The 25,287-nt window shown below is 41.7% G+C and overlaps 1 protein-coding gene across 1 annotated transcript in view; it reads right to left on the reverse strand.

Moving 5' to 3' along the window:
• The window catches only part of stk32a (serine/threonine kinase 32A), a 58,465-nt gene that overhangs the window by 3,969 nt on the left and 29,209 nt on the right, over nucleotides 1-25,287 (reverse strand). The window contains exons 6-11 of the mRNA XM_076751165.1: nucleotides 19,013-19,050; nucleotides 12,956-13,045; nucleotides 10,747-10,850; nucleotides 8,324-8,440; nucleotides 6,487-6,612; nucleotides 4,734-4,862 (exon numbers count right to left, since the gene is read on the reverse strand). Coding sequence (XP_076607280.1) covers nucleotides 4,734-4,862; nucleotides 6,487-6,612; nucleotides 8,324-8,440; nucleotides 10,747-10,850; nucleotides 12,956-13,045; nucleotides 19,013-19,050 — 604 coding nt within the window. The remainder of the gene's footprint in view (nucleotides 1-4,733; nucleotides 4,863-6,486; nucleotides 6,613-8,323; nucleotides 8,441-10,746; nucleotides 10,851-12,955; nucleotides 13,046-19,012; nucleotides 19,051-25,287) is intronic.

Below are 25,287 nucleotides of genomic sequence, written 5' to 3' on the forward strand. Positions count from 1 at the left end.
CTAATACTAATTAAGTGATTTTCCAATACTTCTATGCAGCCTCCATTTGCTTAGCAGCAAGCACACATAAATTTTCATCATATTAAAATTTTTCTTGAAGAAAATAATTGGGAAGAGTTTGGTAGAATAGCACAGCGACAGACTGAGTTCAGTGTGGAAAAATAAGAACCAACATAAAATTTATGTTCATTTTTGTCATCCTCTGTGGAGCACTTGATGTCGCTTGCAGGTGCAATAAAACAAAGAGGCTTACTGTAAGCACACATTCCTCATTACTGCATTTGGCCACAGGATGGTGCAAGTGAAAAACAGTTTGTGTCACTTGACGTGGAACCCAAACATTTAAACCCATGTGTCCCTCTCTGGTGCTGAAACAGTCACCTGTCTTTCTTTAACATTCATTGTCACATGATTTTACTGCATCATTTAATCACCTTAAACCTGCAGTAACTTATGTTTTTGGCCACTTGAGGGCAGAAGAAGGGAGTTGAGGACACACCATTGACATAACATCACCTTTTAAGCTGATATGGCAAACTTGTTAGCAAACATTTGTTTATTTACACATCCAGCATTTACACATCAGTATTCACTCCTTTTTAGCTCTGCTTTTGGTCTCTACCAACTCCTGTTATGTTCACCAGCTCGTTGCTAACTATCTGCCATTTGGTGCTGAGTATGTAGCTGCCTGCTGTGGCCAAAAACGACACCATGAGAGTCGTGAGAGCAAAACCAAAACAGTAAAATTGCAGTCCAGACCCGCTAAAAATGAGCTGAAACTCGCTATGAAACAGTATATTTGGATGATAATACTCGTTAGTTTCATCAAAACAAGTGACCCCTTTCACATTGGTTTCATGTTACCATTTGATATTTGATATTCTAAACATAATTTCCAACCACGATGCACTCCATGGCAGTGCTAATAATTTTGAGGCAAACAACCCAAACACCCCAGCGACAGCGTATTATCACCAAACTTAAGTATCATGATACTTTTTCTTTATTTTTGAATGGATTTTTTTTTTTTGGATTCTTAATTAATATAATAATAATAATCTTAATTAATAGTTCATACTCTACACTCAACCAGACCATACAAAAATCAACTAAAAAAAGACTATATATCTTTTTATTAAGATACTGTACTCTGAATTCCCTCCACACACACATACATGCACACAATAATCCTTCTGCAACCCTTCTGTCCATCTGTATTGCTGCTATTTTGAATGAACCCTGGTGTTTGTTATCTAAATAAACTCTACAAGAAAGCTTTTCACTGTATTTCATACATGCAATGGATAATGAACTTGAATGACATCTCTGATTTGGAGAGAGATGTGTGTCTGTGTCTGTGTGTGATGGGAGTCTGCCAGTTTATATTGTTCTCACAGCACGGGTCCAATTTTGTGCTGTATATTATCAGTGATTTAATTGAGCTAATTTTACGCCACGTTATGAGCGTAACAGCGACAGGGAGGCAGAGGCAGGGAGATTAAAGAGGAGCTGGAAAAAATGGATAAGGAAGGGGACCGGCGTTGTGTGAAGGGGGGGGTTAGAGCGATATGTAGACAGCATTGTGGAAGGAGTCTGAGGACAAGTGAGGAGAAATTAGGTTGGAGAGGAGAAAGTGAAAATGAGTAGAGGAGGAATGTGCAAAAAAAAAAAAAAAAACAGCCTCAGGTAATGAGAAAGAAGATGGCAGGGACAGGTATAAGAGCAACTTGCTTACTTCATTCAATATTGATCCGGCTGTGCTTCAGAAATGCTGCACAGAACACACACATCAACACACAAACACACATCAAGCATTCTCTTTGTTTCTCTCTTTTCTATGCATCGATCACGAGCGGCCCCCCAGGCCCTTTGTAAGTGGATATGGCAAAGCATTACACAAACACAAACTCATATGTATAGATAGTAAAGCGAGTATTCTGTGTGACCAGCACACATTCAAAATAGGACTATGTGAAATGAATAACATGCAGGCTAAACAAATTATTTGGAAAGAATGGTAAAATCTGCAGTATGGTGTTTCACACTGTATGTTTACAATGTATATTATGGTCCCTCTTAAAAGTATTTTTAGTGTCTTTGGCTGCTGGGGAGTGAAGCAGTGGTATTTAGCGGAATAGCTGGGAGACAATGGGAGATACACATGAGGCTAATTAGCAAAGAGAGCATCTTAAAATAAGTGTGGTGTTTTAAAGGTGGGCGTGAAAGGCTGTCTCCAGGTTGGCCAGGAAAAAATACAACTTCAATTTCAAAAACAAATCTTTATCAAGAGCGAGATTTTCTGAACATTTTTTAAATCAAAAACACCTTAAAAAGTGACACAAGGTTTTTGGCAAGTAGTTTAGAAGGGGAGGACAAATGCCTCAGCCTCTATTAGCTGATGTTATTGTGTCAAAATGGCAGCGCTCCAGAAAGGGAGTTGAACAGGGTTTAAAGAGAGTTCACGAATCTTAACCGCTGTTATTATTTACTACTGCACTGATCTGCATAAAAGCTCAATCTTTCTTTTAATATATGCCACTTGCAGTTGTGTATTGTTGAAAATAGTTGACCTCCATTTTCATGTGAAAGACCTGTCAAGCAAATACAGCTGAATAATATTAACCCTGGTTTTGGTTGAGCTGCAGTGATCAAGCATGACAGCAAAATGAATAAGGTGATTGAATCCAGAAATGCAAGCCACAAGAGTACAAAACCATTTCAGTGACTTAATGTTAGTTTCCCTTCGTCTGACCATGCACTGTTACTTCATCTTGCTCCATAAACATAACAAATGTTTCCCTGAAAGCCCACTATCATTATTTCATTAGAATAGGAGACATTCTCTTTGTCTGAATGGGCCAAAGGATGACGAATGTTGTCTGGCTGCACAGTGAGATATCACTGATATATACACAAAGGCAGGCAGGTCTCCACAAGCAGCTGTCAGCCTTCATAAAACATGGCGCACTTTGGGCCAGCTCTGACTTCCTATTGCAAGCTGACAAGGTATGTGCTCTCGAGTCTAGACCACACAAATTGCTTCACTTCTATTAGAAAAGACTCCCATAAACTGTTCTGTGGAAAAGTGGGAGAGGGTCCAACCTTAGTGACTTTGTAATGGCGTAGGTTTTCAATGTGTGTGCGCTTTAGGTTAGGTTGTGTGTGTGTGTGTGTGGGGGGGGGGGCAAGTTTCAGTGGTGTGGTGCAGTGTGTTGGATAGTGACCAGACCCAACACGCAGGACTGCTACTGGTAACAGCGCACATTTGATTGTAGTCAGTGTCCACTGTCAGATCTTTTCATGTCTCGACAGAAAAAGCCAGAGATTCAAAATTGGACAAAAGCCTAGAATTCAATGTAGCACTTCCCAGTTGTACTGACAAATTGACTCCAGTACTGTAAATACATTTCTTCTGATAAACAGACCTCAGTGCCAGTTTTAAAGGTGCATTACTGAAATCTCTCTAGTGGCAGGAGCTGGCTTCAGCCTCCAGTGTAGGAATAGGTGTTCTACCATTTATATCTCACACAGTGATTTATCAGCGGAGGATGGTTATGCAGGATGGGTAGTAACATGCTTCTCTGTACAAGTTCTCTGACCTCCAGGGTCACATATAGCGACAGCTTTATTAAATACTGTGTGACAAAGGCCCATTAGAATACCTTCAGAGGTGAGTTTGTGCAGAGAAGTAATTTAGCGAGTCATTGTGTGGGAATAGTCAAAAACAGTAGAATATGTCTTTTCTAGTGAAAAATGTTCACCTGCAAATGAAGACAGAGATTTTATCAAACTGCAATTCACCAAAATAGTTTGCACATCAAATATTGAAAGTAGATTTGAACAAAATGTGCCCCCAGAATGAAATTATTTTAAAATACCGTGTTTTTTCGAAGCCCTTGCAAAAGAACATGTCAGCTCGACCTTTGTTGTCGCACAGAATGTTTTTCGGGTTTCCTCCAAGCTTTTCACGACCTATTTGCACTAAAGATGCAAGTGAACACAAATGACTTGCGGTCATTTGAGCTACAGTTAGCCTTGACAGAAAAATGGCTGCACTGATCAGGTCCCAGTGCTGCACTAGACCAAAAATACAATCTCTCCTGCCTCACCGCTTTCACTATCACGCTGTTTATGAGTGTGTGTATATACGTGTGTGTTCCTCCCACGTCTCTCACTTGACTGAGTGATCAAATTAACCTTTCAGTGCTTTCCTCTCTGTTTTGTATAAACACCCAGAGGACAACAGTTGATTTATGTGGACAGACCGAGAGACTGAAAGACTACAGCGAGGTGATTGCATACTTTTGCCTTCCCCATACTTGCAGCAGGCAGGCGGTCCATTTGTTCTGATGAAGGTGAGGGAGGACAGAGCTCTGAAATGTGTCCTCAACATTTTTAATAGCACTCCAGACACATTTAAAAGACAAACTAAGGAGCAACTTATCACCTGTAACTGGGCCAAATGGAACCAGCGGTCAGCTCTCGTTAATGAATAATGATGAGCACTGAGAGGGAGGGATACCTTTAAGAGGCACGTGTGACCCACTGAGGACAGGATAAACCAACCTAAAATTGAGTTTGAATTCGTATTTAAACGCTTTGTAAAGTGAAAAAGTGGATGGTGTCTTATTGATCTGTAAAACATATATGTTAAGTGAGTAAGAAAGGTGTCTTGTCTTAGAACAAACCTGTTCTTGTGTGATGGGTAATGAATTCCTAGCTTAAAGCCTTACCTGTGGGGACCCATCAGATCCCTGGTCCCTGGTTTTTCTAGCAAGCCTTTTCTTCTTCTTGTGAAGCGGTTTGGACTCCAGGATCATTTCCTCCAGCTCAAATGTAGGGTCACAGTTTAGTCTCCGCCTCTGTAAGCACACATTTAAAAAAAGACACAAGAGATTCGCAGGTTCAAATATTTAATATGGGTAATATTTCAACCTCTGAGATATAACCCGAGTGCCACTTTACCCTTGCAGTGAGCTTCTCATGGTTTTTAGTGACGACCAGGCATTGTTTCTGACATCTGATTCCCATAAAATAATACACCATGATTAAATTAGACGTGTTATCCAAAACAATATAATGTTATACTTTTATTCTAGCAAGACTTAAACAGCAGCGGCCAGTAAAGGGCAAAGCAGACTGAACGCTGAGGCATTAGGAAATGAAACATAAGGGCTGAGTTCTCGCTGAGTCTATAAGGCACTAAAGACAGAGGATAGGCCTATAATTAGATAGAGAGACACTGTCAATTCCCCATCGATCCTCTGTGTTTTTCCTCTGTTGTGCCAGCCTGGCGGCTGGGGATACCCGCTGCTCTGCAGGCGCTATAGACTTAGCGTTAGATGAAGTCATTTAGTCATCTATTCATTTGCAACACTCATTAGTCTGCATGCATTCAGATCTGGCACTAAGCAGTGACATCTTGCTGTTTCACTGAAACAGTAGAGGATAGTCATTGTATTGCTTGATCATTGCATTGGTGTGACTGACCACCAATGAAAATTAGAGTGACTAGAGTAATTTATGTATTTAAAGCAAAAATAGAGCAAAGTTTTCTGTGTTTTCATGTGCTAAACAATTAATTGATTCATCAAGAATACAACTGGCAGATTAATCGATTGTAGGTTTAATCACTAGTTGCAGTGGCATTAGTTTTATCTGTCATTAGTCATTAGTAGCTGAATGAGTCGTATCTGCAGCCATGAATGCAGTGTGATTAAAGTACTCAAATGTCAGCTATTTTTAAGTATTTTGTCCGATGGCAGTTGTATTGTGAAGTAGAATGTTGGATAAATATTTTACTGTTACCAGCTTTGAAATTGGGCACAGTAAACCAGTACAGCTACTGTAAAAACCCAACACCTGCTTCCCGCTTGGTGTTATTATTACACGCAAGCACTATCTTCATCCAACTGGTCATGATGATCCAGAGACCACCCGTAGAGCTACTTTGTCTATATCTAAGAAGAATGCACACATGTCTGCTTTGTCGTACTCAGTCTACACACTCAGTGGGACATCCTGCTCAGCCCAGCAGGGGGTGGTGTCTGCAGCTTGACTAGAAAAGATGAGATGAAGAGTGGGTAGTTTTAGCTACATCTTGTGTTCCTTACATCTTCGTCGCCTTCGGGGAAATACTGGAATGGGAATAGGTATGTGAGAACAGTAGGCGAGAGGAGGGGTTTCAGTGATGTATGGTATTTTTATTCTGAAATGTGAAAAAGGGGTAAAATCATGCTATTGTTCTCTGACAAAGATGTAGCAGATGGCATATGCATCATATTCTATTTGTTCATTTTTGTTCCATATATTTTGTTTTTCAGTGTTTTTTTTTTTTTTTTTTTTTTGTTTAAGGTGGGTGGGTTGGAGTGTACTGGATCTGATTAGCACCACAGTATAGCAGGACAGTGTCAGATAAAACATCCTTTTCTGTTCAGATGTTAGCATGTTTTTTGGGTAGCACACTGAGGCAGTTCTGATACTCACATTGGGAATAAAGCCTGGAGGAAGCTGTTTGCTGAGCACAGCGTCCCAGTTGACATCTGACATGTAGTCCAGATCCTGTAGCTCTGCTAGACAGGAAATGCGCTTCTGGACATCTATGCACAGCAACTGAAGGAGACAAAAGGATTAGAGTAAGAACAATTGTCCATGGGGAGGCATGGTTGAAAAGTTACGGGCAGAGTCCCACTGAGACACGAGTACATGTTTGCCCTAAAGGATGTGTCTGAGAATGAGGATACGGGGACAAAAGGGATGAGGGTGGTGGGTATTGAGGAGAGGATGGAGGTAACGAGTGACAGAGGAAGTGAAAATGAGATACATGTAGGAAGCAAATGGTGATGAGAATTTACGAGGTTGGGAAGTGAGAGGGATGAAGGACAAATATATCGAGCGTGGAATTCTCCCCATACGTTCTCACTTTCTTTACATTTCTGTCTCCCTCTCGCACGCAGCACGCACACACACACTCCCTCTTTCACTCCCACATACACACACATTTATGCAACCGGAATGCCAATGAGGTACGAGGAGTCTGAGCACGAAGCAATGCAACAGTTTGACTGCAGTGGATCGCTGCCAAGACAAAACCCAAATGCTCCAGCAACAGTGTCTGTTAGCCTTGCTAGAGGCTTAATTGCAACAAGAAGAACAGATGTTAGACAGGTAATTATTAATAGACTCTGAAGATTTAAGAATATGCTAATTACATCAAATGCAAAAACAAAATGTACATCAATTTATTGTAATTAAGGAGTGATATGGATAGTCCTTTTGTTTACATTCCAAGGTCTATTCTTCTACAACACAAATTCCTCTTTATGAATACTTGATTATAATTACAAAGCTGCACTGAATGCTGCAAGATCTTCCTGAACACATAAACAGGTGGTATACAAAGTAGGGTTGCAATGATGAAAGTGACCTCCTAATTTAGATTCTGTAAATGCAGCTTGCTTGCCCAAATGAAGTGCCGGTGTCAGGTATGGATAATTGTGTTCCCACGGGAAATAAACTCCTGTAATCTCCTGAAAAGTAGCTAAGAAGCCATCCAGAAATGCTAGGCTCACCCACATCAGATCGTTGCCTGTCTTGTCTGTTTATTAAGATCTCATCAGTTATATTGGGCAACTTGTGCGTTTCACTTTACTGATGTCATTATTCATGAGAGTATTATGGCACCGAAGTTCAGTTTGGCCACCAGGCATCATCTTTGTGAGAAGTTGTCAAGTGCAGGTTTAAATATATGATCACAGTACATTCTGGAGGTGTGGTGGCCCTAATTCAAAGTCACATCAGGTGTACAATGTGACTTGTACAATGTGAATAAAAATGCTCTCAGATCTCCACCAAGGAAGTAGTCAGTCAATGAATGAGTCCTTATCTCAACAGAATAACTCTTTTGGACCCCAGGAAACAAAGAAAAGTACTCAGTTTGAGACTCAGTTCAATGGTTGGCTAACCAAAATACACCCAAGTGAGGCCTCTAATACACAACTTTATTGAGTTACCACCCACATCTGGCCAGTGCACTGCTGTCGGCTCCAGGGAAGGGCCAGCCCGGGAGCCGGGCACTTTGAGGGTGGGTCCATAGACCAGAGAGGATGGAGCTGGAGAATAAACTGATTCTGTAGAACGGGTGAAGAACAAATCACAGACTTTTTGGCTTCTTGCCATTTGCTGGCAAGCTAAATGACTCTCAAAACGGACTGGGCTTCTTCCACTGGTGTGTTTTATAACTGATTGGAACTGAGGGGGTATCACGTGAAAAGGTGAGATTAATCCTAGATTATATAGTGCAGTATGCATGTGCCACATTTACCTTTCTGAGTAGGGACTTCATCTCCAAAGACCAGGCTGCTGGGTAGCTGGGATGGACCTTGTGGAAGGTCTGAAGGATCTCATTAGCTGGTGTACTGGATCTCATCACATACGGTCTCTGGAAAGAGGAGAGGAGACAATATGTTATAGAGGACTTGTATTCTTAGTCATTCTCTGCCTGGGGGCAGTGATAAAGTATGTGTCTTCAAGTTTGCAGTTGGCCCTCTCCTCTCTCTCTTCCTCCTCTCCTTGTGTTCACCTTCTGTGAACCCATTTCCCACACTGATGAGGACAAATGATAGAGGAAACAGAGAATGAGGGACTCTTCTCAAAGCACAACTTAAACTCTCAGCCGTGCAGAACGAGTGGGCTGTCTGCGGGTCAGAAAACAAGAGAAAGCCTGTTGAGAGTTCTTCACACCAGTCCTTCTCCACCCTCTGGAGTTGGAGAATGACACAGTGACAAAACACAGCTAGATCAGGCAGTGTGGAGGTGGACAAGCCACACTTTTGCCCATTTCTCCCAGATTGTTTGTTCACAGAAGAGCAAATGCTCAATGGGCAAATCGTTCTCGCCACACTTTTGATGCCATTTCTGCTTTGTCAGATGGTTCAGAGTGAGGAGAGGCAGCAAAGATGAAAGAGAAATGGGAGTGACATGAAACCCAGGTGGACGGCTCGCCTCCTCATTTTTATTACAGGCTCTTTTAGATGCATGATATCAATTATATTCCAATTCTGCAGATGCTCCCCAGACAGTGTCAGATAACCAGTAATATATTCTTTTGGAGTCAGGTGTTCAGAAGGCAGACACTGGCTCACATGTCACAATATATTGGCATTTTTGACCAGGAGGTCCCCCTCTGAGGTCGTCTAATTAATCTCATTTGGAGGCTGAGAAACAAAGTGACAGTGATTGATTTGCGGCTCTAGAAAGGAACTGAGCTACCTGGACCTTTACCTGCAACCAGTGGCCAGGCCTGGCAGGGAACCCTGGCTAGTGAGAGAGGAGTTAAATGGTCTGAGTGAAGCATGAATGGAGTAAGACGGGGTGGGAGCTTAAGAGTGCGATAAGATGAAGTAAAGGCTGAGAAGGGATCGAAAGGTGCCCCGAGCTGGATAATAGCGAGCTAGCTCTCCATTTTCAACAGCCAAATAATTCTGCACATCCAACGGGGCAGTTTTCAACACCCTGAGACTGATTTACGCTTTATAGTTGGTGTTGAAATGTGGCAGTCAGTGAAAGGTGCAGAAGAGAGTCCCTAGGAGACAGAAGGATGAAGTGAAAATGAATTTTCTGGGAGAGGCTGAGGATGATGTGGGAGAGAGAGGGGTGAGAGAAAGTTTAGGAGAGGGTTTGCATAGATGACTCAGATTATACAGGAAAGTCCAAAAAGTGGAGTATGAGTGAAGGGAGAGAATGGGGCTAACATCTATGTCACTGTAAGTAATTTCTGGGTGTGAAGGCGTATAAGTGTGTGCTCAGCAATCCTCTCCTGAGTGAGTGAAGGTTAAAAGTACTTGAAAATCACAGGACACAGCTTTTAGGTAAGAGAGAAGACTTAAGGTGTTCTGGAGCAGAAAAGATGTAGCTCTCAGGTCAGGAAGAGGACAAAACATCATTTCTGAAGGGCTAAAGGAAGGTTGAGAGACGACTATAGATATTTTAGTGGGAATCAGAAAGTAGACAAAATAGTTTTCGAAAGCGGAATGGAAAGCTATTAGGTAAGACAGCTGTCAGCAGTTTTATGGAGAAGGGTGACAGGGAGAGCTTTGAAATGTCTGAAACATGGAATTTATTTCAGCACCACTTCATGAACGGTCCAGATCACTTTCAGGTGTTCTGGGTCCTTGTCAGTGTAGACAGAGGTTACTGTAGTTGGCGTAATCATCATCCTGAAATATGAGAGGAACTTCTGCAGCTGCAGTCTGAGTTGAATCCACAGTGAGCGGAGTGCTGTCAGCTCTGAGACTCTGATCTGACACAGCAAGGAGGCTGAGTGAAAAAATTACGTCCTGTGTTTATTTCCATGACATCTGAATAAAATTTTTCCAGATGGGACCGGTGCAAAAATTAAATAAATCATATATTCAAAAATCAATTCCAATTATATGGCTCTGGAAATAACTCAGATTCTATTTTCTCATTCTCCCACAGCGATTCGTCTCACACCGTGACTAAACATTTAAACATCTTCCCCAGGAAGGTCAGCTTAAATGTAAAATTCAATTATAGCTTCACCCCCCTGTTGTTTGGTGAAGGCTGAGGACTTACGTCTGCTTTCCTTCTGACAGGACTTTTCTAGCACACTCTCGTCAGACGTCATATGTATTATTCACTGCAGTAAAGTGTGCCAAGCCAAGGCTGAAGCGAGTTGAGATGTGGACATAGTGATGGGGCTCTTTGTGTGTATGTCTCAGTTACCTGTCCTCTTAGCAGCTCATAGGCTGTGATGCCCAGCGACCACCAGTCGACAGAGAAGGAGTAGCCAGGGTGGGACCCCTCGAAGGTCTGAAACAGCTCCGGAGCTGATAGACACAAAATATTGTACGACAAATTTAAATGGAAGTTTGGTGTGTGATGCCTCTTGTGTTTTTCAGGACAGTTTATTTTAACTACAGCCTCTTTCAGATGTGGAAAACATAGCAAAGCTTGCTTCATCTGTCTTTTTGTTATTCACACATAGGCCTTCGTTAAATCCTCCATAATGGCGTTTTTCATCAGAGCAGGACTGTGGGAAACGGAGGTTGCACAATATTTGGCACTGGATTATGATTGATTTTTAAAATTCATTTTGTAATTAATGACCGTCATCTCTGCATGTGACACTGGCTCCCTCTTGCCCTCATGAATTTACTCATCAGTTTTTATCACTAATTGGATTTCTGCTGCTTATTTGCCTTGCAACTGGCATGGATGAAAACTGAAATAATAGCATGAGGGACTGGCTGTTGGAAGTGTCACCCAGTCAGACTGTCACAACTGATTTGCAAAAAGTGACTTTGGTGGTTATTCAATCATGAGGCCGACATGTAAAATTGCCACCAAACTTACGTTGCAAGTTGCGTGTCTGAATGGGGTTTGTGCAACAGAGTGGCGCATGCTGTGTAAGTTGCTTATACACATAAGATCTGTTGTCAGCAGATTTTACAGAAGTGGCTGAGCTCATAACCAGAAAGTTTTCACACTTGAACTGTTGAGCTTTTGTTCTTGTTCTGTGATGAAGAACATAATTGCCCCCCTTTTTTTTGCCAGAGGCAAGTATTAGGTATTGGGATCTATTTTGGAGCCAGTGTAGCATCATGGTGTCTTTGTAATAAATAACTTACTAAACTAGTTTTGTTGGTGGGACGAGCTATTTAAACCCTTAAATTGGTTGGTTAGATTTTGGAAGCGAATAATCTATTCTGGGTTGCTCAGATGTAATCTTGTTTCAAATGGTCAAGATGAATTTCCATCACTTATCTCTTACCCTTCCCACACTGATTCTTTATCTGTATTACACTCTCAAAATTAGGTCTGAGAGAGACATAGTGTACACTCAGGAGCACGCACACACTCCCTTCCTCCTCTTCGTCATGGCAGGTTTGCTCTGCTCTCTCGCTGAGGAGGAAAACGTGTAGTTTATCTACTGAAGCCTCTGAAAGAGAGGGTCTTTTCTTCCTCCCAGAGTACCCATGAATTATCTATTACACCACAGAGTATTCGGCTGAAATGTAGTCACACGTGGCTACAAGATCATTCTCTGTCATGAGTGTACACGTTATAGGCATAAAAGCAGGAGCACACACTCATACACAAACACACACAGACATGCGCTGCCTCATCATTCATATCCCCCTGAAATCCTGTTAGCTACTATCTGATCTCCCAGGAGCTGAATACACATCGATCTGATCACTACTGTGCTTAAGAGTCACGAGGACGACGACTGCAGCGACGCTGAAAAGGATAAAAGTTGGTTTCTGTGGGCAGCATTTTCTTTTAAATGTTACTCTCAGGTTTTGAGTCCATGCATCAAAATCAAACAAGATGCAAAAATGATGTTTATCAGAGCTAATTCTAAAATGCTTCCTAAACAACGTATGCATTAAGCTCCTTAAGCTTTTAACCTTCACTGTGTACCTTGCAACAAAGTACTACCATGACTGTGTTGGTATAAGTGCACACTTATTTTTAGCTGTCTCTTGTTCTACCATGGAGTAGCTAATATTGACAAAGGTCAAACTCTGTGAACTTGGCTTCAGGGGTTTTGTGATGAAGTATTTTATATTCAATTGTGGCGTTGTACAGGAGCATTTTTGCTTTTCTTCTCAGATCTCAAAATTACAGTTCTTCGTCTTTTTTTCTTGCATGTTCTGCATGTGTCCCTCAACCCATCGATCCGTAATTGATTCCTTACTCTTAAATCAATCATTGAGATTTTTTAAGCCTGCCAGCCGAGTTTTGCTCTATTTGTTCTGTGTGCTTGGTTGTGGCACATGCCTTTGATGAATCAACAAAAATGAACAAACTGCCTTCCAACCAGCAGAGGGAGGATTCTTCCTCCGGTGAAAACTGGGCTCACCAAAGTTGGTCTCTAACATCCCTTCGACATCCTTGGGAACTGAAATCATAGTTTCTGTTTTCTTACCCATGTACGGCTTTGTCCCAGCGATGGAAGTTGCTTTGAGGTCTTCTTTAACGATTGCAGCGATGTTGAAGTCTGTTAGATGGACGTGCCCTGTAGAACAGAGAGATTATATTACCTCAAAGTGATCCGGAGCATGTTTTTGATACATGTGTGAACCGTGTCAGTCTTAAGGTGGCGCTGAGCTGTGAGATCACACGGCTGTGTTTACACCGCCAGCAATGACAGTAACCGTGTTTCCCCTAAAAGTTTAAGCTTTTTCTTTAGACTCAAATTTAACCACATCTTCCACGTAGCAGGTATCCTACTTTGTATGCTGCTTGTGTGAGTGTTGGATATGCAAAAACGAGGATCAAAAGAATTTTATACAACATAATCCATTGGAATGATGCTGTTTCCTTTACGCACTCCTGCGATCATAATGTTCTTACATTGATATAAAAGACATCAAATGCAAATAAACTGCAGCTTTATTGATGGAATGAAACGTGTACGGTGATATTGTGACAGAGCTGAAAGACTGTTTTAATGGCAACCTCAGTGATTTCCAAAGTCAAACCATTGACCTGTGTCTCACAGTGCTGCAAAATGGCCCATAGTCTTTGCCATGCACACTGAGCACACACTAATGAGCTGAATGTATACAGTGTGTGTGTCTGTGTGTGTGTGGGTCATACTGAGTGAGAGAGCAAGACAGAGCCAGAGAGTTTTTGCCGCAGAGTGACTGCTCGCATGAATTGATGCCCCCGGTTACCTCAGCCAACACATACAGTACGACCACACGTGAGCGCTGCACAGCCATACTGTATTTTAAAGGCAGAGTATTTTATCACACACACCGTGCACAGAGATAACGGTGTGTGAATATAAAGCAGGCAGGAGCTAGCCAGTCTCAGTGTTTACAAAAAGATACAGAGCCTTAAAGATAAAAGAACTGGAAGGAAAAAATCTCATTTTCTCCCTCTTTCCGTCTTACCTCAATTTTTTGTCACTCTGCATTATCACACCTTTTCTTTCTGCGTACCTTTTTATTCCACCCACTTTCCCCCCTTTCCAATCCACTTGTTATTTTTCAGGTTTTAATTTTCTTTTTTTCCGCTTCCTTATGCTCTTACTTCTTAACCCCTCTTTGTCCTGTGCAGTTTGAAACATGCTCAGTGGGTGAAGCCTGCAGCTGTGTAGTGATGCACAGAGGGGAGATTGGGTGGTGCTTTGCCAATATAAAAAGAAACGTCACTGTAGACTTTAACTGGAGCTTCTTGTTTTCATATTTAATGAAGCCTCCTGTCTCTGTCACATACTTATCTCCCTTTTTTTCCCTTTTCTGTCTTCATCTCTCTTAGCTTTGCAGAAGACAGATTCAGGACAGGAGTTTTACACAGTAGCCGGCAGGAAGAAACAGACAAGCATCATCAAAATGTTAGGCCAGAAGTACCTACAAGCAAATTTTTAACCAAAGTGTCATTCTGACATCAGTTCAAAACAGCTCCGAGGATGGCGATGATGATCCTTTGCATCATCATATTTGCTCCAATTAGGTCTAAAAAAGGCAAGCAAGTGAGTCAAAATAAAATAAACCCTGGTTAATGAAGAGATTAGAGAAAGTGTGAATAAATTAGAAATGGATGGAGAAATTCAACTCTGGTCCCACCCAGCTGTCCGGTACCTTTCTGTTGATTGGTGGTCAATAGCACATTCTTTTAGACTCATGGGTTTGCTCCAACCATTAAGTGTTCACGTTTCAATATTAGTGGCAGGTGAAATGTAGAATCTCCGTGATAGAGCAGATATGGTCTCAAACGTGGCATAGTCGTGGACAGATGGCATTAGTCAGAGAGAGAGATTAAGAGATGAACCATGACACAGTTTTAATCTCAGCCTTATGGAAAATGTACAGTACATTGCTGTTGGGTAACAGAACTTGACTCTCATGTTCGTGGATTACTTGCTGGTTAGAGTGAATGGATGTACAAAAGCGGTGGGGTCCATTGTGATTGAAACAAAAGTGGACCCCAGGGAGGAAAAACAGCTTATTTGTGACAGAGTGCTTTTATTTTAAAGTACCATTAGCTGCTGATGGACTAGCAGGAGCTTGCTTTTTAGAGAGACAGAGAGGAAGCTAATCAGCCTGTGTGACGTAACATATTAAAATCACTGAATTTCCAGCAAAGTCACTGTTTTCATGCTCTGGTCTTGTTGTTGTTCAGCATGTGGACATGTTGTGCTGTGAAAAAGTGTTTCAGAGGCCTGAATATGACCAAATTAAATGCGGGTAATGCTATTGTATGTAAAGCTTTAATTATAGTTCCTGTTGCATTATTTCTATTTTTTTTAAATGGCGGCTTCACTAGTCTGTCAGGCATGTCCACTAAATGATCAGATTTGACAAATTTGATCATTTGTTAAGATCATACATGTAGTTCAGAGCAGTGCTGTTCCCTTAAATTGATTATATGAGCTCTAAAATCTAGAGTCCATACGTGAGATTAACCCTTGTTTGTCTGCAGTCGTTCTGTTCCCTGCCAACGACTGTTGAAGTGTGTGGTGGCTGAACAAAGGCTCAGCAGGTTTGCTGGTGGCTTAGTTATCTAACATGTTTTACTGGGATTACCTCAACCATTGTGGAGGTTTGATCCTGCCGTTATGTCACGCTGCTGCATGTCTCTTCTATTCTTACTTTCGTATGCTTTCTATGACCTCAGATCACCCCCACAACAGATGACATATGTCATGTATACTGTGCGTACACAAATTAGTTTACTATTAGTCCCATTCTGGATCTCTGTTGGCCATTTCAGGTATCCACACTTTTGAATATGTCTTAGCATCATGTAACATGGCTCAGCTCTCCTGCTCTCAGTCACCTTTTCCAAGTCAGAATCCCTACGTACTTCGTTTTCCATACCAATGCATTTCACTCTCTTTGTAGTCAATTCTCAGTGTTTAATCTTATTGGCATGCGTCCACATTTCCGCACCAGAATGAAACGCAGAGGACTCCAGCAAAACAAATGTAGGGTGGCAGAGTAAATAAAGTTCAACCTCGCTCAACTTCTGCAGCAACAGCAATGCATCGTTATCCTGCAATGTGTGTGTTGGCCAATCAAATGCATGCATTTTGATGTGAAAACGCTCTCGTAATATTAAAAACGGCTGTATATTGTTTTGGCTATTTACTACCTCAGCATTGGCACCTGTTTTCAGCCTATTTTTAATTCCATCATTTTACCTACATAAGCTAACTCTACCTGCTAGTTCTTATCAGGAAAGATCATATACTGTATTTCTCTAAAGAGTCCCATGGGTGTTGGTGTGGCTTCCCTCATGATATTACCTGAACGTAGTGCCTGCCTTCATAGCATGTGTGCGGGCTCATAGTGGATAACCTAGACAACGGCCCTCTTGGAGCTTCTTCTAGCATCCTGGGGCTACGCCGTTAGGCACAGCGCCGATTCACATGTGCATGAGTAAATTGTTTTTCTGTATTTGAAGCAGCTCCCAGAGGAACGGGTCAATTCCAGCTCACAAAATTGACGTGGTGTGCAGAAGTGAAACAGCCTTTTCCCCCTCCTCTGATACCTCATGTTGTTTTAGGCTTTAATGGAGAGGTAAACTACAGGTCTGCACAGAATAACAGTGGGGGTAGAATGCATGAGGGGGAGAGAAGTGCTTCTTGAGTTTAAAAGGACACGCACGCAAACAGAGAGAGAGAAAAAAAAACCCAGGTGAACGTCTGATGTCCTATGGAAACCAGGCTGAGGCTGACAAAACTGCCTTTCTCTCTCTCTTGTCCGTCTTTATCTCTCTTCTTCACGTATCTCCTTCTCTCTTTGTCTACCCAGCTTTTCTTCCTTTGACAAATCTGTCTTTCCAGAAACGTTTGCTCATCGCTTTCCCTCTTCTTGTGTTGTCTCGCTCTCTGTCTTTCTTTGTCTGCTTCCAGTTTGTAGCGACAGCAGGGCTGCTGTCCCACATATCTGCTCAGCTCCCTTGAGCAGCTGCCCATTGCCCTGCGAGATCTCAGGACTTGTGTGTGTGTCTGCCTATGTGTGTGCACGATATGGCTAAAAGTATGTGGACAGACTTGGTCGTGGACTGTTTTTCATGGTTGCGACTGCTTAGTTCCACTTGGGGGAAATCAGTGTATGAAGAATACGTGCAGTGTACTGTAAAATCTGTTGCTCTTGAGCCTGAGGCCAAATACTACATTGTTTATTTTATATACCTGTTCCATAAGATTTGAGGTGTTGTTCACGTTTTGTGTGGCATCCTTGTATTTCCTGTGTAAAGTAACTGTAAAGTTCATGCTCAAATGATCTTTAATATATGGCCTACTGTCTGTTCACAGCAGTCCTGTACTGTTATAATCTGTCACCTCCATTGCTTGAACCAGGTGTGAATTCATGATGTAAGTTTAGTCCATTGAGTACATAACCATTTTTGTCCTTTTTAAAGTAATAGTGATAGCAATAGTTTGCAAAATACAGTTATTTGCTTTTTGAAAATTAGATTAGAGGATTAACATCACTCTCATATTTATGCTAATATGGAGCAACAGCCAGCAGCTAATCATCTTACCTTAGCAAAAACACTGCAAACAACTGGCTCTGTCCAAACTAACAAAAACTGTCTACCAGCACCTCTAAAGCTCGCTAATTAAAACCTAATATCTAACACAAATATAAAAATGACACAGTGTGGCTTTGTGAGGAGTTACATGCTGGACTGTTTCTTGGCTGGACGCAGCTGCTTCCTGGAGTCTTGTCATTACTGAGGTTGTCGGGCTACCATGAGAGACTCCTGTTCAACTTCTGTTACTCAATGCCTGTAGCACAGTAATTCTGATACATGTGCTCCACATGGTTCAAGAACAGCTGTGAATTAGCTTTGCGTATGCCTTGGATAGACGAGTTAAGCTCATTTCTACTAGAATGGTAAGGGGTTATTAATTAACAGGTGAGGCTGTATGTGGGGGTCCACACTCCAAGGAAAGCGTGATAGAGAGTTTAAACAGGGCTTAAACTATTTGTTTCATGCAATGACCAAGATATGGCAAAAGTGTGTGACACTGTGATTGTTAGATCTGAAACAGTGACCATTGTCAAATACATGGTCTCATCCCAGCACTTAAGGTATAATGTTCATAATGTTGTAATACTTTTGCCACATGGTGTACGTGTTCATACTGTACCATCATGTCTATCTTCGGATGTCTGTGTGTCTCTACGATGGATCATAACATGAAGTAATTTAATATTCCTCTTGATTAACATATTGATGGAGAAATTTACAGTCTGTCTTTATGTGGCCTTGATTTGTAATCGTTCCCCTCTGTCATTCATGCACGCACACGCACACACGCACACACGCACACACACACACACACACACGCGCACAGACACACACACACACACACACACACTGCGCTCTCTGCCTCTTTTCTCATCGTGTGTGCGTGCATGCAAGATGTCTCTTTGTGTGAAACTGAAACTGACACTAAAGCCTATGATGAGACTTAATCAATCATTCAGAAGCAGATTTTCCCTCAGAGAGAGGAGGCATGATGAATATCACCCTGTCCTCCACACTCCTATCACATCCCTCTGTCTTATTTTATCCTAAAGCTCAGAGAAGGAAAACACCATGTAAATGTCACAGCGCTTCACCCAACGCCGACTATCACTGTGGGCAGAAAATAAAGATGCATGTGTGCACACCTTCTCTTTGTTGCATTTGTTAAAATAAGGTATGAGGTATTTACCTTCTTTATGCTGCAAGGCCTATGACTGTGAGACCTGCCTCTAAGCCTTTCAACCCCTTTGATCTGTGCAGAAGTGATCCCAGAGGTCGGAGGTTTGGTAAAATCCTTCGTCAGAAGCAGTTAGGTCTCGAATTTGTAATGCTGAGCCAAGTCAAGTCACCATTTAAGTCGAATGTTATTAACAGATGTAAACACTTACAAAACCTAATCAAAGCTTATTGTACAGTTTCTGGATTTTGAAGTCCACCCCCTGACACCCATATGAATGAATTAAAAATAGAATAAGACAAAGGATCTTACCATGTTCATCTAGGAGTATGTTGTCAGGTTTGATGTCTCTGGAAGGGAAAACATAAACACAGGACAGTGAAATCAGTATGTGTTTTTGTGTACAATATATAAATTCTAATAAGCAGTATTGTTTGGAAAGCAAGCAGTAGAGGGATTTACAAAATCTGGCCTTAAGGAGGATACAATCAGAGCAGAGTCTTTAGACAACTGTAGTTAAATCTGTAAAATATGGTTTGTTACCTTAAACCCCAAAGTTTTCTTGATCTTTATCAAACTTAAGCTTTTGGCAATCCAACGGCAAGAAGAAGTCTTGGAGTGTGTGTGTGTGTGTGTGTGTGTGTGTGTGTGTGTGTGTGTGTGTGTGTGCAGAAATAACTGGTTTTTGTATCTAAGTACCACAGTGATAATAGGCAGCGAGTCTGCACTGGCCTTCACTCTGCTCCCTTCAGTTCACTTTAATATTTTACACTTTCAAGGCACGCATTTTCATAAAGACGTTTCCTCATGACTCAGAGCAGATTTTACTAACTGTTTGCTCTGAGGCTACATCACAATGCCGTGTCTGTGGGTGTGAAATAATGAGATTGGTTATTTGTTGAAGAGCCGGCTGACAAAATGGCTTTGACACTTGAAACCAGGCGTTGCAGCCCCCAAAGTTAAAGCAAGAGGCCACTCATAGAATTAGTTCTTTGAACATTTTGAAGGCAGTGACAAACAACCCAGGTAATTATTTAGATATGAGAACTTGTCTGATATGTCATCGGTGACATATGAGTCATCCTTCAAACTTTTATTCAGATTAGACAAGACTATAACTTGACTTTGATGATAGTGACCCCCTTAGACCAGTCAGAGGAATTATTTAACACAGAACCAGAGCGGTGGTGTCAGACAGAGTTGACACCTCTGCTCTGTGAACGTTACTGTAGTCACCGCCGTCTCATCTCACCCTCACACATTTGGTCCCATGAGACACATCCTTAAAAATATACTTTAAAGTGGTAATCTAAAAGATCCTTGACTTTGGTTTGTTCTTCTTTTATCATTTTCAGTAATAAATTCACATGGCTTTGGTGTTTCAGCACCGCACTTCCCACAGTTTACCTGTAAATAAAACCGTGTGGGCGCTACTCTGATGACTTATCTGCTGCTGATGACGCTTGAGCCTCTGTAGGTGGCACTCTCCTCTTTATCTGTCCTGCCAGGGAGGCTCCATTGCTCATATTAATTGCCCAGTTCTTGCTCGGAATATGCTAAACAAACCCCTTTTTCTGCTGCTGAAGTTGAAGCACTTCCTGTGTGTCAGAGTGACACCCAAAGCTTCGTGCACACATCATCAAATGTAAAAGCTTCCAGGAGGTGACTATGGAGTAGGCTGACTCATCGATTCGTTGAATCACTTTGCTTCAGTGAGTGACGAAAATGGTCATATAATACCACAGATCAAAACGTTTTAAAATGACACCCTGTGTCAGGCATGTGACGACAGCAAATGAATATCTAATACTTTTGAGGGGGAGGAAGGGACAGCAGGTGAAGCCGTGGGAGTAGCTGAGACACCTGAGAAGAGGAACAGGTGTAGACTGAGGCTTTTCATAGAGTCGCCTTTGCCTCCTGCTTGTTTCTCGTCATCCCTTGTGTTGTCTGTTTTTCTCACGTTTTCAAGCAGATATTTGTTTTTCTGCACCTATTTTTTCTCTTTTTCTTCGACGCCACATCAATCCAAAATGGCACCTAGAAGCGACACAGTTACTCCAAATTCTTCTGGAAGCTGAATCTGTTATTAGGAGCAGAAAACTACCAGTGCACTAAAAGACGTACTGGATCTGGTGCAAAGACTACTACTGTGCAGAGATTTTATGAGGAAAATAAAAAATTGTTCTGCAGCACGTACACTGAATACAGGGAGTAGTTTCCTGTTACTGTAATTTTATATTTCCATTTCATTTTCCAGACACTTCTCAAATCGACGTCTTTTGAAGTCATTTTAGTCGGGAAAGTGAACCATTAGTCAGTCTATTTCTGTATTTTTGCGAAAGACTGACATTTACCATTTTACGTTCAGCTACTTGCGTCCTTTTGTTGTTCTGATTACACGTATTTTTTGATAATCGCTCTCCCTGCTGAATCACCCTCTCTTCCCATGAAAGTGATGCTTTACTAACGGTTGCCATATTAAATACTCAGCAACATAGCAGACCCATAGAAAGCAAATTAGCAGAGAGGAGAATGAATGTTAGCCGCAGACTTCAGAGCAACACAGACTTGTTACAGAGTGACAGAAAGGCACCAGTAACAATATCAAGGTCCCTGATGACAATCGGCCACATCAAAGAACAGCTCAGTGCCCAATGGCGTCCCTCCTGGCCATTTATTTGAACTCAACGCAACATTATTCTCCTCTTTCTTCTCATTATCACTGATCTTTATCTGTCCTTCACACTGTCAACCTTCTCTTTCATCCCTAACCTTAGACTATTCCTAATAACATAATGTGTGTGGATGCTTGGAGACTCACAGACATGCTTAACCACACTTCAACAACAGCATCAGATTCTGCTAATCACCATCCTCTCATAAGACAGGAGTGTGTTTTTTTTTTTTTTTTTTTTTTTTTTTTTTATCTGAACAGTCCACTCCTTCATGCCTGTGCGTAGCTGCAGACTACATCAGTGGAAGGGTACAGTGTGTTCTCAGCTCCTCTCTGTTCTCTTGTCTCTGGAATGCATCCCCACAGCTCTAAAAATGCTTTTGAACCGGAGAGACGACATTCAATATTCAGCGGCCTTCTCAAATGTTCCGTTTGTGCTTGATGATCAAATGCAGTGTTCAATTTGAGAATTACTACACCTTGAAATTGACATCGACATTACAGCGTGAGGACGCCTCAGAAGTACCAGTTTGTGGACATTAGCAGCGATGGTGAAGTGAAGATGCTTTTCCTGCTCATTCTCAGGTGTGCGTTTTTAACTCGTTTTGTGATCAGGCCAGCGGACGATTTCAGGAAATGACTCCTATGGCACCAAAAATCTGTGGAGGAGGGAGGGGTCTTTGCATTTTAAATGACCTTCTGTTGTAGGAGACAAATTAATACATGATGCAGATTTTAAGGGAACAAATTTGGCAACGGAAGCAGCAGTACGATCCCGATTCCGAAACAGTCGGGATGCAGTGTAAAACATTTACTCATCTGAGAGTACAAAGGCAGTATATTTAATTTTCACCTCATCAGCTTCATTGATTTGTGTAAATATCTGTGTATTCTCAATTTGATGCTAGCGACGCATTTCAAACAAGTTGTGGAATCCTCCAAAAACACCTGTTTGGAACATTTCACAGGTAAACAGGTTGATTGGTAACAGGTGAAAAGGGGCATCTGCGAAAGGCTCAGTCGTTCACAAGCAGGGATGGAGAGAGGTTCACCACTTTGTGAACACATGATTCGATGAAGGATGTTACTGCATGGGCTCAGGAACACTTCATAAAGCAGTTGTCAGTAAATGCAGTTTGTTTGCAAATGAGTGTATTCTGCTTTTATTCATGTTTTACACAGCTTCCCAATTTTTTTGGAGTAGGGTTGTAGGAAGAAAAGCGCATTTGGACATCTCATGTGTTTTGTTTAATCACAACAGTATTGAGACTGTGGCACTGTAACACACACACACATCATCTTTGTGGCAGTCAAACCCACTGTGCATCCTCAGTGTCAGAATGAGTGTGTCTCCTCTAATTGAGTCTGCTGCCCTGTAGGAACCCAGCGGTATTTAGCATATCAAAGGCCATGCTGACCTGTGTTTTGTGTGTGCCTGGTTGTGCGCGCGTGTGTGTCTGCGGCACACTCTCAGAGACAGGGACGACCTGTAGCATGGAGCTCGGCTCATGGGCGCTTTGGCGGATTGAATGGCGCCGGCCCAGATGGGGGTGAGAAAGGTCGAACATGTAACCCTTAATTAGCTGACATTTGCCTCAAAGAGAGAGGAGGGGCATGTGTTGCTGCTAAAAAAGCAGGCTGTAAGCGAGAACACGGAAGCCTCTTTTGTAGCTAAAGGCCATGCTGCCATTGTGAAGCCACAGGACAAGAAGGTGCTGAGACAAGTGGCTCAAGAGATAAAGCAAAGCAGCGAGGCTCATTAGGAGGTGGCACATGGTAAAAGCCAAGCTTTTGAGGTAGAGGTGGTGATGATGGCCATGACTGACCTGTTCCTACAACAGCAGACATTCAACTTAACACCTGTTTTAGCTTGAAAACGCTTCCTTCACATTTTCAAAAACCGCCGTCCTCCAGGGCTGCACTGGTTTGAAACACTAGCTAACACCAGCAAGGGTGCAACAGATGCAGCTCAAGGAATGGACAATGACAGGGAAGCAGATGTCTCTGAGTGCAAGGCATGTACATTTACCTCAAACGCGTACTGTAGTTAAAGTAGTCAGCTACTTCTATGCAAAGAACCAGTTAACATGAAAGTGACTGCATATACATGTACAGTAATGACATCTTAAAGAAGTGGATTTAGTGAGTGTTTCTTCTTTAAACGGGACTCTCTGCTATCCAGTGGTAGATGGATACCAGTAGCTTAAAGTACTAAATAAGTGTTATGTTACAAGACACGAAATAACGAGATTTATTTAAAACCAGAACAAATGAAAGAATAGTCTCAGATCCACTTAATGGGCTCAGCCCTGCATAAATAGCGGTTTTGCACTAAAATTAAGTCAATATTTTATAAACCTCAGAGACTTATGAAGCCTATTCTTACAGTCACAATCAATGCTCACAGTTTCTCAGTTGCATTCGGTTTAATGATCCATGAATTAAGTTCTGTTTTCATTTCATAGAAGCTGACATAAAAGAATTACCCAACAATTACAAACTAAAGTCTTTCTGTCAGGAACAAAGTCATCATGAAAAGTAGGTCAGACTGTAATGATGATGTCTGGGGAAAGAGCAGTGCTGATATTCACAGGATATTGTATTTTCCTTGACTCAGACTTTAGAGTTGACCCTGTGTTCATCGCAGCTACGAGGAGCTGTGATTTTGATTATAGTTATTACCATACTGCGATTATTTTGACAGATATTTCAATGTGAGTCATACTTTTAGAGGGAATGGTAGTTTTTACATTTCATTTTCACTGATGATATGATTTTCATTGTACCAAACAATCATGTTCCCGAACATCTGGAGATGGTATTTTGAGTAATCGTTGAGTGTTGCCATTTATATCGTTTCAGTTTTTTCTGTGCAGTGTGTACTGAATGAAGTGACTTTATACAGTGTTATTGATATGAATTATGTAACTATGTCTGGATGAGTTACTGTTCATTTCTACAGTAAAAGACTTGAGAGGACACTTTGAGTTGTGGCCTGAATATTTCATTCTCCCCTGTGTTTATTAGCCTGTATAACCACTATGCAACATCTATTAGTGCTGACAAACAGATGGGTCTGTTGCAGCCCCAGTCACACCAGTGCTGTGTGAAGACAGGACTGCTTGGCTAGGTGACACCTCAACCATCTGCAAGCGTTTACCACTTTGAACGGGATGACACAACAAAAAGGCGCGTAGCATGAAAGAGTTTTCTAGCTGATGAAATGTCCAACGGAGAAAAAATGTGTTGGGAAATACTGGAATAAGTAAACTTGGATGTAGAAGTGTGTGAGTGTGTGGGTGCCTGGTAGGACAGAAGTGTTTTACTTCAGCTGCTTGATCCAGATCCTGGACCGTTTACTGACTATCGCGACAGCAATTTGTAATCATCCGTCATTCTTCGTCACTGCAGTCGTACATGAAATTGTGGCTTTTTTGGGTGCACGTTTTCCTGTCTGGTTCTCTGATTTTCCTTTTTTACCTGACAGCAAAAAGTGATAAAACGATAATTGAAAGCGCTTTACATATGAATTGACAGCTGCGTATCAATCACTTGGCCCGAAAAAATGAGAAACAGAAAGACAGGGAGGGGGATATAAAGTAAATGTATAACGATAAACTGAGAGAGGGAGTAAAGAAATAATTTGTGACGTACGGGCCAGACTGAAAGAGAGGAGGTGAACAGAGCTAGGAAGTCAGACAGCTTTACATTTACTGAGTGAGAGAGCTGAAGGCGGGGTCGTGACGATTTGAGAGAAAACAGAATATATAGCTAGTTTGAACGGATAAATCAAGAAAATGGAGAGTCAATGAGACGATTGGAGTAGAAGGAGGGGAGGAGATATAGAGAGCTGTGGGTAAATTTAGAGAGATAGGCAGCGAGTACAAAGGCCAAATTGAGCAAGCATGGTAAA

The sequence above is a fragment of the Chaetodon auriga genome, chromosome 15 (genome assembly GCF_051107435.1).
Source record: "Chaetodon auriga isolate fChaAug3 chromosome 15, fChaAug3.hap1, whole genome shotgun sequence".
NCBI classification, from domain to species: domain Eukaryota; kingdom Metazoa; phylum Chordata; class Actinopteri; order Chaetodontiformes; family Chaetodontidae; genus Chaetodon; species Chaetodon auriga.